The 15,866-nt window shown below is 43.9% G+C and overlaps 1 protein-coding gene across 2 annotated transcripts; it reads right to left on the bottom strand.

The window, feature by feature from the left end:
- Positions 1-242: 242 nt before the first annotated feature.
- On the bottom strand, positions 243-15,149 carry LOC124274860. Of its 2 annotated transcripts, none has more exons than XM_046710228.1 (5): positions 14,869-15,149; positions 12,636-12,831; positions 2,909-3,127; positions 2,218-2,505; positions 243-1,082 (listed from the first exon to the last, which is right to left on the bottom strand). In XM_046710228.1, exons 2-5 carry the CDS (start codon positions 12,736-12,738, stop codon positions 787-789), a joined length of 906 nt encoding a protein of 301 aa, XP_046566184.1. In that variant the 5' UTR covers positions 12,739-12,831; positions 14,869-15,149; the 3' UTR covers positions 243-786. The 2 variants fall into 2 exon arrangements, with proteins under 2 accessions (XP_046566184.1, XP_046566185.1); XM_046710229.1 differs by lacking the exon at positions 14,869-15,149 and adding an exon at positions 13,970-14,034.
- Between the last annotated feature and the right edge of the window lie 717 nt (positions 15,150-15,866).

Below are 15,866 nucleotides of genomic sequence, written 5' to 3'. Positions count from 1 at the left end.
GTATCGCCTCCTTTTCAAACCGCCGTCGGGGCGGTGGTGTAGCCTAGTGGTTAAACCGTTTGCTCGTCACGCCGAAGACCCGGTTTCGATTCCCCACATGGGTACAATGTGTCAAGCCCATTTCTGGTGTCCCCCGCTGTGACATTGCTGGAATATTGCTAAAAGCGGCGTAAAACTAAACTCACTCACTCACTTGAAGACGCTGCTGTGGTGTATATCGGACATCTATGTAGCACACTGTATTCAAGACGACACCGTTTATTGTCTGAATTACGTTGCAGCACACTGTAGTGATTGTACTTCTATTACATCGCGAAACGACCACATTCTGCATTTGAATTCGCATTTTGATAAACCTGCGTCAACGCATGCGCAGAAGTCGATATCCGGTCACTGAATATACTGACATAAGTGTGGCAACTATGTCATGTAGTCCCCTTGTCGTCTTGGAACATCTGCTTGCTTAAAATACAGTCCAGAACAAAACTTAAACGTGTATTCCACACACATCATCTATGACATTTAACAAGCACCGTAATCTTTACGTCGTAGTGCATCCATATGGCCTCTGACGTCGCAGCACAGAACATACGGCTCGTTCATGTGCCTTTGTCTTTACGACATCAAAACGTGTGTTCGACAGTCATGGTCGTTGCCAAGCATGGGCAGCTCTACTCGCGGGTTGTATTTCTTCGAAATCATCTTTCAAAAGTCAGCAGTTCGACATTTTCACGATAAAAGGTGCGCCCGAGTCTGGAACCCGACGGGGGATTGCTGGAAAGAACCTTAAATGACAAACTGACCGTTCTCCAGACAAAGAGGTAAGTGAGGCTCTACGGACGCTTGTGTAGAAGATTGTCCCCTTGTCTTGTTCTCAAGTGCGGCACAAAGTAGTCCCCGAAAGTACACTTCTTTAGCACGCATATTCATAAGTTCATTTTCCCTGACTTCCTGTTCTTCACTGACTGTAACACTTGATATTTCCATCTGTGTGACCCTGGCCTCAAGTTCTTGTGACCGTTTGTACATGTCTATCATTTCTTCTTCCTGTACTGAGCACTTCCGGGTTAAAGGGGGCGTGTCTGGGGATACAGGAAAGGCATATGATTAGTCGAGCTGTAGTGAAAGGTCGAGCTATCTCCCATTTGACATACACCCATTTGACAGACACCCAATTGACAGACACTGAACTAGAAGGTTAATTAGGGTAACGCCTATGGGTATAATGGAACAGTCCACTGTCTAGTGAGTGGAGCAGGGTGAGCCTGAAACAGGTTCGTTACTGAAAAGTTTGATTGTGGGTAAATAGAACTTTGTTGTGATTGAATGATAAATGATTTCTCTTCTCAAAATTGATTTTACTATCAATTACTATCGAATGACAAAACAGGTATGTCAATGAGAGGTTTGATTGTGTTTATTGATAGAAAAAAAAACTCCCAATAATAGCATATGTACAACAGAAACTAACTGAGAAAACGGTTTGTTGGAGAGATATAGATATATTCATATTTGAAAACATTCTGATTTGCAGTAAATTAGACACCTGCATTGCCATGTAAGATACGATTAATACCAATCAGTGTTCTAATTTCAACAATACTTTCTAAAGATTGTAACAGTTTATGTCTTTGAGTAGTATACAATGGACATTCAGAAAGTAATGAAAAACATTCTCGCATCCATCGCCACATTCACATGATGCGTCATATTTTAAATATTTATTCTAAATAAATCGTAATTAAGTGCATTCGTCATAGATCTTAATATTGTGTGCAATATTTCATATGAATAATATTTAGGTTCAAATTTGCCTTTATATGATTTATATGATACAATAGTGTCGCAATTTCTAATAGCTAAGCTAATGTTTTCAATATGATGATGCCGACTCCCATTAGACTAGAAGGTTAAACCGAAATGTTTATGACAATAAACTGTTTTATATTACAGCAATTAAAATTAAAATTACTGTCTTTTCGTCCATCTTTCAAAATAAATAATATAGCTTCAGTTTATTCCTGTGTTTCTATTTGGACTATTCCATTATAATGTGTAGGTAACAGGTAGTAGATAATCTGTTCACCAAACCGTAAATGTCTTTGTTTGCTTCCACCATACGGTTTATTTGTTTTCAGCAAATTGAAATTCGCAAAAGACCCTTTTTATAATTACACCACATATCTGTCAGTTAAAAAATAAGTTGTTAATACTGACCTTTAACCCTAACCTCCTCTTCGCCAAAATACAGAGTATCGACGCCAAGCTTAAGGAGTTGTCTCCCTTCATCGGAGGTCGCCATGTTCTTGAGCGTTTGAGCACAAAACGAGTGGATCATCAGTGTGACAAGCAGGCTGTTAGAAGGTTCAAGGCCACTCACAAACACGAACTCTGGTGGGATGAACAACAGTCGGGCGACACTGGCTCGGATGTCCTCCAGCTCACGTCTCTGGAAGTTGTCAAGGTCACCCTCAACGTGGAACTTGACGTTTTCGTATCCTGATTCTGCAGTGTCATTAGGAGTCAGTGAGTGTTGGGCGATTATGCAAACGGATACGGTGAGTTTAGTTTTAGGCCGCTTTTAGCATTATTTCAGCAATATCACGGCGGGGAAACAAGAAATGGGCTTCAGACATTGTACCCATGTGGGGAATCGAACCCGGGTCTTCGGCGTGACGAGCGAACGCTTTAACCACAAAGCTACCTCACTGCCCCCATACTCTAACTTATGGAATCAGGTGGTCCCTGGTTGATGCATGCCATTATATTCCAGTTACATGCATCGATGCTTATATCAATCACTGGATTGCCTGTACATAATTATTTACAGACTGCCGTCATGTAGTTGCAACACTGCCGAACGACGCAGAAACATTCACTCACTAGTATATCACTCACTCACTCTTACCTGGCTGTCCATCAGGTGAGAAGAAGTGAAGGACACTCCCCACCTTCCGTGCGTAGTCACTAGCCAGCTGGTGAAGGTCAAGGCGCCCCACGTGCCATAGGAACGTTTGCAACAGAAGCAGGTTGTCACGTGACAGCATCCGGCGTTCTCTCAGATATGTAAAGAACTTCTGGGGGGTTGACAGTCTTTCCAGCACGCCCTGCGGGATTCCTCTCTGACCTGTCATTGATAAAAGCAACCATACTTACATCAAAAGCAATGCACACGACATTTAAAGATGACGGGAGCACAGGCCCTCGTGTCTACAAATGCGAGGATTTAAAAAAAGAAAGAACCGTGAGATGACCCCCGCTTTGAAATGCTTCCCAGTACATAAATCATGATTCGAGTCGGGGGTTATCTCAACATTTTTCATATTTTTTAGAATCTTTAATCCTAGTAAAGACACCAGGGCCTGTGAACGGGAGGTGGGTTTTGACGTGAAGACTGACCACGTAAAAGCGCATGTGTGTATGTTTGTACTTGTCCGGACTTTTATCGGTGTTTAGTACTAGCCATCCGAGATATCACACCGCAGATAAGATGGAGTTATAGTTACGCCGCTTTTATCCAATTTTCCAGCAACATCACTGTGGGGTACACCATAAATGGGCTTCATACATTGTACCCATGTGGGGAATCGAACCTGGGTCTTCGGTAAGACAAGCGAACGTTTTAACCACTTGGCAATCCCACCGCTCCAGTTATAAGATGGACCTACTGACACTGGGCCAGTTCTTATCTTATAACCATTATATCTTGCTCCAGGCCGGCCGAGTATCAACAAGTACCGTCCCTCATCATATTTTGGTATGATGGAACTGTCTAGATTCGCTGTACAGGTATAAGCTCTATTTGTTAGACCATGGGGCAATACATTTTCACGAAAATAGAGACGATTGGTAATAGACAGATGGTACTGGTCGGTTTGGATTGGTAATACACAGATGGTACTGGTCGGTTCGGATTGGTAATAGACAGATGGTACAGGTCGGTTCGGATTGGTAATATACAGATGGTACTGGTCGGTTCGGATTGGTAATATACAGATGGTACTGGTCGGTTCGGATTGGTAATATACAGATGGTACTGGTCGGTTCGGATTGGTAATATACAGATGGTACTGGTCGGTTCGAAGTGAGCATACTTTGCGAAGGATCAAATCATGGATTCAACAGAAAACTATGATGTGGGGTCAAATTTAGTTTAAATATCTAAGCTTATTGTAAGCATGGATCTCAGGTTTCAGTATGTCATTTCATCTTGTGGAACCCATACCTGCTATTGACAGGTGTTGTTTATTTGTCAATGACTCGTTCCATGATTTACAAAATGGTTGATTAGTGCAGCACGTTCATTCGTTTATAAAAAAACTTGAGAGACGCCAGATTGTTTCATTATCCCGGGGCCAGTTAAACCAGACCATATGCCTGGCATCCACACTATATTCAACCTGAGTCAACTAAGCATAAACCTAAATAAAAACATAACACACAATGGCTGCCAGGGGTGAGTGAGTGAGTTAAGTTTTAAGCCGCACTCAGCAATATTCCAGCTATATGGCGGCGGTCTGTAAATAATCGAGTCTGGACCAAACAGATGTGATCAACAGCATGAGCATCGATATGCGCAATTGGGAACCGATGACGTGTCAACCAAGCCAGCGAACCTGACCACCCGATCCCGAGCTGCCAAGAGATGATTTAAACGTAACATTCACGTTTATTGGTGTATACCACTTATCTATGAGATGTTAACAAGTGCTTCATTTACTGAGAAAGCTTCCACTGTACCTCGCCTTTCAACACATTAAACGACAGACTGTTCAAAATATCGAGCAAAACATCTTAGGTGCATACGTTGGTTCTAAGCTTTTATATAGTCGAGAGTTAAATATCCTTGTCGGAAATAAAAATATACACTCTTATCATGGAGTTAATTATATGAATTAAAATGATTTTATTCATAACTGAATCAAATCAGCTTCAACGATTACCTTAGTTTGAGTGTTTTGACCAGAGTACAGCACAGAGCGCATGTACTGTTTTGACCAGATGAAACGATTTTACAGGTGCTTCCCTCAGCAGACACGGAGTGCTGTCGTTATGTTCGACTATACGTATTGATTTATCTTCTTTATGTCGAGCAGGAATGTTCAGGAAAACGTTATGAATACCGTGATCCGTAGCTTTCTTAATACCCATCGCCTCTTGACATATACCAGCCACACGAAATCTAAATATATATTGGACGACAGTCTAACGATAAGAAGCATTACCTATACTTATATCTTGCAGTAAGACAAAAAATTAAGTGAAAAGTGGGCATTTAATGAGATATCTATTTCGCTCGTTACGATCGCCATTGACTTGGTCGCGCGCTTAGGGTGCGGGTAGGAAGGATACGAGTGAGTGAGTATGGTTTTATGCCGCTTTTAGCAATATTCCAACAATATCGCGGAGGGGAACACCAGAAATGGGTTTCACGCATTGTACCCATAAAGGGAATCGAACCCGGGTCTTCTGTGTGACGAGCGAACGCTTTAACCACTACGCTACCCCATCGCTCCTATAGGGATAGGAAGTTATTAGTGACCGCGGAACATTATATAGATAAATATTAACAACAAACAAAATCAGATGAATATTAGTTGGGGAAAGTCGGATAAATGTTAGTTGGAGAACGGTGTTCATGATGAAAGCCTCCAATAGTCTGAAAATTGAACAGAAGCTCACCCTCACCCAATTTTAACCAATAATCACCCTCCAATACGTTTCAACCAATGTTCATTCGCCAGCACTTTTCAACCAGTGTTGACCCTCCAGTACTTTTCAACCAATGTTCATCCTCCAATTCATTACAACCAATGTTCACTCTCCAGTCCTTTTAAACCAATGTTCACCCTCCAGTACTTTTCAACCAATGTTCACCATCCAGTACTTTTCAACCAATGTTGACCCTCCAATACTTTTCAACCAATGTTCACCCTCCAATACTTTTCAACCAATGTTCACCCTCCAGTACTTTTCAACCAATGTTCACCCTCCAGTACTTTTCAACCAATGTTGACCATCCAGTACTTTTCACCAATGTTCACCCTCCAGTACTTTTCAACCAATGTTCACCCTTCAGTACTTTTTAACCAATGTTCACCCTCCAATACCTTTCAACCAATGTTCACTTTTCAGTACTTTTCAACCAATGTTCACTTTTCAGTACTTTTCAACCAATGTTCACCCTCCAATACTTTTCAACCAATGTTCACCCTCCAGTACTTTTCAACCAATGTTCACCCTCCAATACTTTTCAACCAATGTTCACCCTCCAATACTTTTCAACCAATGTTCACCCTCCAGTACTTTTCAACCAAAGTTCACCCTCCAGTACTTTTTAACCAATGTTCCCCCTTCAATACGTTTCAACTAATGTTCACTTTTCAGTACTTTTCAACCAATGTTCACCCTCCAGTACTTTTCAACCAACGTTCACCCTCCAATACTTTTCAACCAATGTTCACCCTCCAGTACTTTTCAACCAATGTTCACCCTCCAGTACTTTTCACCAATGTTCACCCTCCAGTACTTTTGACCAGTGTTCACCATCCAGTACTTTTCAACCAATGTTCACCCTCCAGTATTTTTCAACCAATGTTCACCCTCCAATACTTTTCAACCAATGTTCACCATCCAGTACTTTTCAACCAATGTTCATCCTCCAGTACTTTTCAACTAATGTTCACCCTCCAGTACTTTTCAACCAATGTTCACCCTCCAATACCTTTCAACCAATGTTCACCCTCCAGTACTTTTCAACCAATGTTCATCCTCCAGTACTTTTCAACTAATGTTCACCCTCCAGTACTTTTCAACCAATGTTCACCATCCAGTACTTTTCAACCAATGTTCACCCTCCAGTACTTTTCAACCAATGTTCACCCTCCAGTACTTTTCACCAATGTTCACCCTCCAGTACTTTTGACCAGTGTTCACCATCCAGTACTTTTCAACCAATGTTCACCCTCCAGTATTTTTCAACCAATGTTCACCCTCCAATACTTTTCAACCAATGTTCACCATCCAGTACTTTTCAACCAATGTTCATCCTCCAGTACTTTTCAACTAATGTTCACCCTCCAGTACTTTTCAACCAATGTTCACCCTCCAATACCTTTCAACCAATGTTCACCCTCCAGTACTTTTCAACCAATGTTCATCCTCCAGTACTTTTCAACTAATGTTCACCCTCCAGTACTTTTCAACCAATGTTCACCATCCAGTACTTTTCAACCAATGTTCATCCTCCAGTACTTTTCAACTAATGTTCACCCTCCAGTACTTTTCAACTAATGTTTACTCTGCAATACCTTTCAACCAATGTTCACCCGCCAATACCCTCCAGTGCGTAGAAAAGAATCTTTTCTTTAAAAAAATTAATGGTATGCATTCCGTTTGAATTCGAAGTTATTATATTGAATGCACATCATCGCAGAGGAACTAAAAAATTAGTAACCAAAATATTAAAAAACCACCCTCCAATGCCTGTGCACGCGCATGTCAAATAACATTAATTTTGCACGTTTCTGAAAATTGGGCTTTGTTAAAGTTTGGACGTGGTAATAAATATTGCGACTGTTTCACGTGGGACTCGTTGTTTAACACATGGGCTCGATCCAGCCCCGCGTGCAAAATTAGTCGCGACTTTTCGGACTATATAATGTGCACAAGTGAAGCCAAAGAACAAGCCGCACGTGCGAAAGACACAGGGAACATATTTCACGTGCATCACGAAGTGGTGAATGTTGGCCTTGGTTTGAATTGGTTAGATGAAGAGCACAAGGACTCCTGCGACTCTTCTTTGCGTGAGTGAGCGAGTATGGTTTTACGCCGCTTCTAACAATATTCCAGCAATATCACGGCGGGGGACACCAGAAATGGGCTTCACGCATTGTACCCATGTGGGGGATCGAACCTGGGTCTTCAGGGTGAAGAACGGACGCTTTAACGATTACTGTGAGACGAACTTAAGAATAATGCCGACCTGTCATTTGAACCCGTGAATCTGAATAGCGGTGCAGTCTATTTTACCATTAAGGGGCCGAGGGTATGTAAAGCGTGTGTGTGCTGTCGGAAATAGTACACGTACTGAATGACATTGAAGGCAACCTCACGTGTTTGTGAATGAATGACTTGACCCCGTTTACCCAATTTAGAGTGCGAGATGATAAGTTTCAAATACCTGCAGAGTTTAATACTCTTTTAACAGTCCTATTCTCAAGCACGACGTAAAACCCAATTTCACCTCACCTCACTTTACAAGATACTAGTATACAAATGCTCGAGCAGAAACACGACGCTTCCGAATCACTGCATAGAAAGTGAATACTGCTAGGATCACAACAATCACATGCGCAAAGTTTTCACACCTGTTCCCCCTTCGAGTGGGTAGTGGATCAGTTCACGGCACGCTCCCCACTCTCCTTTCACAAACGCATGTTTCGCGCACCTCATTCTAATGTTGGTTGGACAGTAGGCTGCCCCACCGCCCCGTCTATTCTTTGAAATACATATATACTGAACTGCCAAAGAAACGCAAGTTACTATTTTCAAAACATACGCCCCAAATGCATTCCTTTTAGGACAACAAAATATACCATTATAGAACCAAGCATTCGAAGATGGTTTTGCCGTTGTTGCCGCTTATTCTTGACCATATCGCCCAAACGCAATCATTTTCATGTTTTTTGCATGAAGTTTTTGGTGTTTCACACAAAAATGCGTGCATTTCAGTCCAGTTTGAAGCTTTATAAGGCTAGGTCATTCAAAAAACACCATAGAACACAAAATTGACTGTGACAACGCGGAGAAAACATGCCACGTCTAACTGAAGAGCAACGAGGAATCGCCGTTGGAATGTTGCAGACCGGATCCACACCAACTGCAGTGGCCAGGCACTTCAGATGTCACGTGACAACAACAAGACTATCCGCAAGGTATCGTCAAACCGGTAATGTTCGAGACCGACCACGTTCAGGACGTCCCAGGGTAACAACGCCAGCGCAAGATCGTCACATCCGGGTTACTCATCTGCGTAACCGACAGCAACGAGCAACACAGACAGCTGCAACCATTCAACGGCCACAACGTCACATCTCTGCAGACACTGTTCGTCGTCGTCTGAGGGCAGCAGGGATCAGATGTCGCCGTCCTTACGTCGGACCGATTCTGACGCAACGTCACCGCCAAAATCGTTTACAGTGGGCGCGACAACACCAGCGGTGGCGACGTCAACAATGGCAATAAGTGTTGTTTTCTGATGAGTCCAGATTCAACTTGTCCCACCCCGATGGCCTATTACGTGTATGGAGACGACGTAATGAACGTTACGCCAACTGTTGTGTTGTGGAAGCTGACCGCTGGGGAGGTGGAAGTCTCATGGTATGGGGTGGCTTCAGCTACCACCACAGAACACGTTTACACGTGTTTCGTCAACGTGTGACTGCTGTAGTCTACAGAGATCAGGTCCTTCAACACCACGTTGTACCGCTATTCAAGGCCCAACCTCAGCTCCAGCATTCTCTTCCCACAGAGGTTACTCCTGTCATATCTTCCTACATAACCTCTGTTCTAATACGACCCTTTCTTGGTGTCAGCGTTCAAGGCTCGTGATTGGAGACAAGCCGATTTAGTTGTGCAATCAGCGACGTTGTTTCAAAAGTGATCATTCGCAAGGCCTCGGTAATTTCCGTATGCTTCGGGAAAACTAGAACCTCTTCCCGAGCGCGATGCGCAAACGTTTCTTCTAGACAGAACTCAGTCATGTAATGGCGTATCAATGGCGTGTCCATCGCCCTCGTTGACAACGGACAAGCTAGCCATTAAACGTCTTGTGTGTAACATCAACACAATTCCCCGGCAGATGGGGGATATTTGTGGCCCCGCATTTGCTTGTGTTAGTCAAATTGAATCTAAGTCGATGTAACACGTGTTCTGATTGGATAGAAATAAGGGAGATAATTCGTGTTGCGATCTTTTGCCGCTAGGGGATTTTACGAGGACCGGGAAATATGGCCGTATTAGAACAGAGGTTATGTAGGAAGATATGACAGGAGTAACCTCTGTGGGAAGAGAATGCAGCTCCAGACGTTCCAGCAGGACAATGCTCGTCCTCACACTGCACGGGTCTCTATGGACTTCCTCAGAGGGAACAACATTGCTGTACTGCCCTGGCCCTCTCTGTCCCCGGATATGGCACCAATCGAGCATGTGTGGGATGAAATTGGTAGACGGATACAGACACCTGCTCAACCTCAAAACCTTAGAGATTTGGAAGCCTGATTGGTCAGGGAATGGAATCAAATTCCCCAAGCCTTCTTTCAGACACTTGTTGACTCGATGAGACGTCGTTGTGCTGCCTGCATTGCAGCCAATGGTGGTCACACGCGCTACTGATTGACACACTGTTTCGTGACGCTTCCGAATCACTGCATAGAAAGTGAATACTGCTAGGATCACAACAATCACATGCGCAAAGTTTTCACACCTGTTCCCCCTTCGAGTGGGTAGTGGATCAGTTCACGGCACGCTCCCCACTCTCCTTTCACAAACGCATGTTTCGCGCACCTCATTCTAATGTTGGTTGGACAGTAGGCTGCCCCACCGCCCCGTCTATTCTTTGAAATACATATATACTGAACTGCCAAAGAAACGCAAGTTACTATTTTCAAAACATACGCCCCAAATGCATTCCTTTTAGGACAACAAAATATACCATTATAGAACCAAGCATTCGAAGATGGTTTTGCCGTTGTTGCCGCTTATTCTTGACCATATCGCCCAAACGCAATCATTTTCATGTTTTTTGCATGAAGTTTTTGGTGTTTCACACAAAATGCGTGCATTTCAGTCCAGTTTGAAGCTTTATAAGGCTAGGTCATTCAAAAACACCATAGAACACAAAATTGACTGTGACAACGCGGAGAAAAAACATGCCACGTCTAACTGAAGAGCAACGAGGAATCGCCGTTGGAATGTTGCAGACCGGATCCACACCAACTGCAGTGGCCAGGCACTTCAGATGTCACGTGACAACAACAAGACTATCCGCAAGGTATCGTCAAACCGGTAATGTTCGAGACCGACCACGTTCAGGACATCCCAGGGTAACAACGCCAGCGCAAGATCGTCACATCCGGGTTACTCATCTGCGTAACCGACAGCAACGAGCAACACAGACAGCTGCAACCATTCAACGGCCACAACGTCACATCTCTGCAGACACTGTTCGTCGTCGTCTGAGGGCAGCAGGGATCAGATGTCGCCGTCCTTACGTCGGACCGATTCTGACGCAACGTCACCGCCAAAATCGTTTACAGTGGGCGCGACAACACCAGCGGTGGCGACGTCAACAATGGCAATAAGTGTTGTTTTCTGATGAGTCCAGATTCAACTTGTCCCACCCCGATGGCCTATTACGTGTATGGAGACGACGTAATGAACGTTACGCCAACTGTTGTGTTGTGGAAGCTGACCGCTGGGGAGGTGGAAGTCTCATGGTATGGGGTGGCTTCAGCTACCACCACAGAACACGTTTACACGTGTTTCGTCAACGTGTGACTGCTGTAGTCTACAGAGATCAGGTCCTTCAACACCACGTTGTACCGCTATTCAAGGCCCAACCTCAGCTCCAGACGTTCCAGCAGGACAATGCTCGTCCTCACACTGCACGGGTCTCTATGGACTTCCTCAGAGGGAACAACATTGCTGTACTGCCCTGGCCCTCTCTGTCCCCGGATATGGCACCAATCGAGCATGTGTGGGATGAAATTGGTAGACGGATACAGACACCTGCTCAACCTCAAAACCTTAGAGATTTGGAAGCCTGATTGGTCAGGGAATGGAATCAAATTCCCCAAGCCTTCTTTCAGACACTTGTTGACTCGATGAGACGTCGTTGTGCTGCCTGCATTGCAGCCAATGGTGGTCACACGCGCTACTGATTGACACACTGTTTCGTGACATTTTTGGTGTGTGAGGGTGGAGTGATAACATATGCTTTTACAGTAAACTTGAGTGTTTTTTTCACCAGAGATCACGACTCATTTCTTCAACAATACCTTGTCTGTTGTTTTATCGTAGTGTTAAGATTGTTTGTTCCACAGATTCAGAAATATTGACATTTCTCAATCAACTTCTGTTTCTTTTGCGGTTCAGTATAGTTAGTTATAACATATTAATAACTAACTGACCACTTCTGTAAACAACGGGTCTTCACACTCTGTCCTTTAGTAATTTACATGTAAGGGTTGACAAAGTGAGTGAGTGAGTTTAGTTTTACACCGCACTCAGCAATATTCCAGCTATATGGCGGCGGTCTGTTAATAATCGAGTCTGGACCAGACAGTCCAGTGATCAACAGCATGAGCATGGATCTGCGCAATTGGGAACCGATGACATGTGTCAACCAAGTCAACGAGTCTGACCACCCGATCCCGTTAATCGCCTCTTACGACAAGCATAGTCGCCTTTTGTGGCAAGCATGGGTTGCTGAAGACCTATTCTACCCCGGATCTTCACGGGTGCAAAAGCCATGAGGCGTTAGGAAGGATCTGGTCTTGACTGTTTGATGCCCGGCTCATCGCCGGTGTCGCTAGATGTATGACAGTTTCATTATTACATAACCTATTATCTACCTGAGCAAAGGAACTTCATGGACTGGAAATCATCGTCGTCCAGTTCACGGCCTATCCTCAGCATGAGGATATTCAGCTCCCAGTCTGCCGAGGGCAACTCCATCGTCGTCTTCGTCGTCAAAATTCACCACATGATGTAGTTGGTGGAAGTGACAGCGTTGTAGATCAATCATGGGCTGCTCAATGTGTTCACAGTCTGAAAGATACCAACGAAGTTCTCTACAAATGAGTATACATGAATAAATGTGTGAATATGTTTGATTTAATGTCACTCTAAACAGTACGTCATATACGTCATTCAGCGTCACATTGACGAAGGAGGGCAGACCAAAGTGACGTAGGGGTCAAGTGTCTACCTACTTTGATGCACTATTAAATGGCACCCCGTCATAGTCAAAAGGGGCGGTGGGGTGGCATAGTGGTTAAAGCGTTTGCTCGTCACGCCGAAGACCGGGTTCGATTCCTCACATCTGTACAGTGTGTGAAGCCCATTCCTGGCCGTGATATTGCTGGAATATTGCTAAAAGCGGCGTAAAACCATACTCACTCACTCACTCAAAGCCAGAGACTTATCTCGGTTTGGGAGTGAAGTTCAAAATAGTCATCTCGACGAGGGAGATTGAATACACAACAATAAAACAACCAATACACAATACGTGAATACCTGTCCGACATTGCAACACTGTGATAAAGGACTTTATCGATCTCGGTACACAAGCATTTTGAATATTTCTAAACTCTATACAAGCGGACCTTTTTACAATTACACTATACGTATGACGTATATGCAAACAATTGCTCCTTTAACGGTTGCAGATAGACCAGATGTTTGGGCATAAACAACAAAACGTACTTCACAATGTACTGAACACGATAACATGTGTCGACCAAGTCAGTGAGCCTGACCACCCGATCCCGTTAGTCACCTCTTACGATAACCATGGGTTGCTGAAGATCGAGTTCACGGGACACGAAACAAGGGGAAACTCCGAACAGTTATGTGTCGCATGCTTAATAACGTTAACGTAACCACATGTTAAGTAAATAGAGAATACTAAACGATGTCCCGTGTAATACCATATTTATGAAACGAGTGAATGGTTTGGTATCTAACGAGCGAAAGCGAATTAGATACCAATACCATTCACGAGTTATAAAGAGTTATCCGGTTGTTTTTAACGTGATCTGTTTCATGAAGCTGTTAATAATCTCTACTTCAGATAATAAACAAAGGAAATCACTAAACACGCAGTTAGGTGATATATTCCTTAACAAATTGTAAAATATAGAATGATCCGGCAGCGTGTTTTAAGGTGACCTATTTCAGTACTCACTGGCTCTGTTCAGTTATCTTCAGCGAAGAGACGTGTCTCGAATAATACAGCGAGAAAGTAGGTCGATGACAATGCTATTGCAATATAGTGTTGTCACCCGGGGTTGACTGTAATATGGTCTCAATATCAAGACAGTCTGGTAAATAATGTCACTGTGGAATGCTACCGTGACGACACACACTAGGGTTTGGGTGCGTGCGTGCGTGCGTGCGTGCGTGCGTAAGTGACCTTACTCTCGCGACGATTACGGCGCTTTCAGCATATTCCATTAATGGAGTGAACTAAAGATTCCGTATATACCTGTCGGAAGGGACGTCACAGTAGATCGGGTGGTCGCAGCTAGTTGATTGCATGTCATTTCCAGATTATTTCACAGTACGTCGTATTGGTGGAATACTGCGGCTTCAACAATCAGCCAAGACAGCACATTGTTTGATGTCCCCGGTTAGTCAAACAGCAAGGTAGATTGTTGTTTTGAGCTGTCTGTGTGATATGTCAGCTAGGATAGCACACTACCACAGTAACACACAGCTGTATATCCCCTACATCTGTCCTACACACACACTCTCTCTCTCTCTCTCTCTCTCTCTCTCTCTCTCTCTCTCTCTCTCTCTCTCTCTCTCTCTCACACTCACACACACACACACACACACACTCTTGACACACACAATGTGTACATGCAGTAAAAGCGAGTCCATAGGCCAGTTTAGCGCACCGATTAACACGTATAGATCCTACACAGCGAGGGGTACAGACAAACACACACACACACACAGACACACACACAGAGAGAGAGAGAGACACACACAGAGAGAGACACACACACACAGAGAGAGACACAGAGAGGGAGAGAGAATCACACACACACACATTGACACAAACAAACACATTGTTCTTACCTGTACATGCAATAAAAGCGAGTCCATAGCGCACCGATTAACATGTATATATCCTGCACAGCGATCGGTAGAACAAGCCAGGATGAACGGAAGTAGCCCAACCAGCTCACGTACACGGATATTTCTCAGTGTCAACACGGGCCAGTCAACACGGGCCAGTCAACACAACAGGACGTTCCTCGCACTGATCAAGTTTCGCCAACGGCTGAAGGTGCCTGTGCGCTACGCATGACTGCAGTCACGTGATGCTTCGTTAATTCTTCAGACATCGATATTTACATCGTCATTCATGAGTCACTGGGTTCATTTATGTTCAGCGTGTGTTCCACGCGCACATTAACCCTTTATGCCACATATACATTATATACAGCGCATGTTGAGCGACTGAGTCAGTCCTTGGCTGTCATACAGATCCTCAAACAAACATTCCCAATGCAGCCCATGCAAGTCTATAATATGTGGCAAATCTAGATTACCAGTTTCTGAAAATGAAGAAAGTCTTCGTGCTCTTTTTTATATTTAATTTAGGAACTGATATATCCGTGATGATGTTGATGTTTTCATTTGCCATTGTATCGGTAATACATTTGTTTGATCCGGGGTTCAAATCCAAGTTTCGCCCCATTACGAAGTCCTGCTCACTTGTTCCAAAAAAGTGGTTTGACAAGTTCAGCTTTTATCACTGAAAGGCAGGGAAGTAGAGGTGGCCCACTTGTCTTAGGTGCCGATTTCTCTGTACAGTCATGCCAGGTAACTGTGATCCTGGGTTCTAATCCCAGACACACCTGATTATGGTTTTCTAGGTTTAGGTTCGACAAGTTCAGCTTTTATCACTGAAAGGCAGCGGAGTATAGGTGGCCGAGTATACCTGGCGCTGACGGGGTTAAAATAGTAAATAACAAGGGTCAAGGGAAAACGCGGAATGTGACCCCAATCAAACCCGAATCGTTACCAGTCACGTCTATAGCCACGGGGCCATGGAAGCTTAGCCGAGCAAG

This window comes from Haliotis rubra, unplaced genomic scaffold (genome assembly GCF_003918875.1).
Source record: "Haliotis rubra isolate DU_JTF1 unplaced genomic scaffold, ASM391887v1 Scf195, whole genome shotgun sequence".
Taxonomy (NCBI): domain Eukaryota; kingdom Metazoa; phylum Mollusca; class Gastropoda; order Lepetellida; family Haliotidae; genus Haliotis; species Haliotis rubra.
This window is presented reverse-complemented; position numbering and strand designations above follow the sequence as displayed.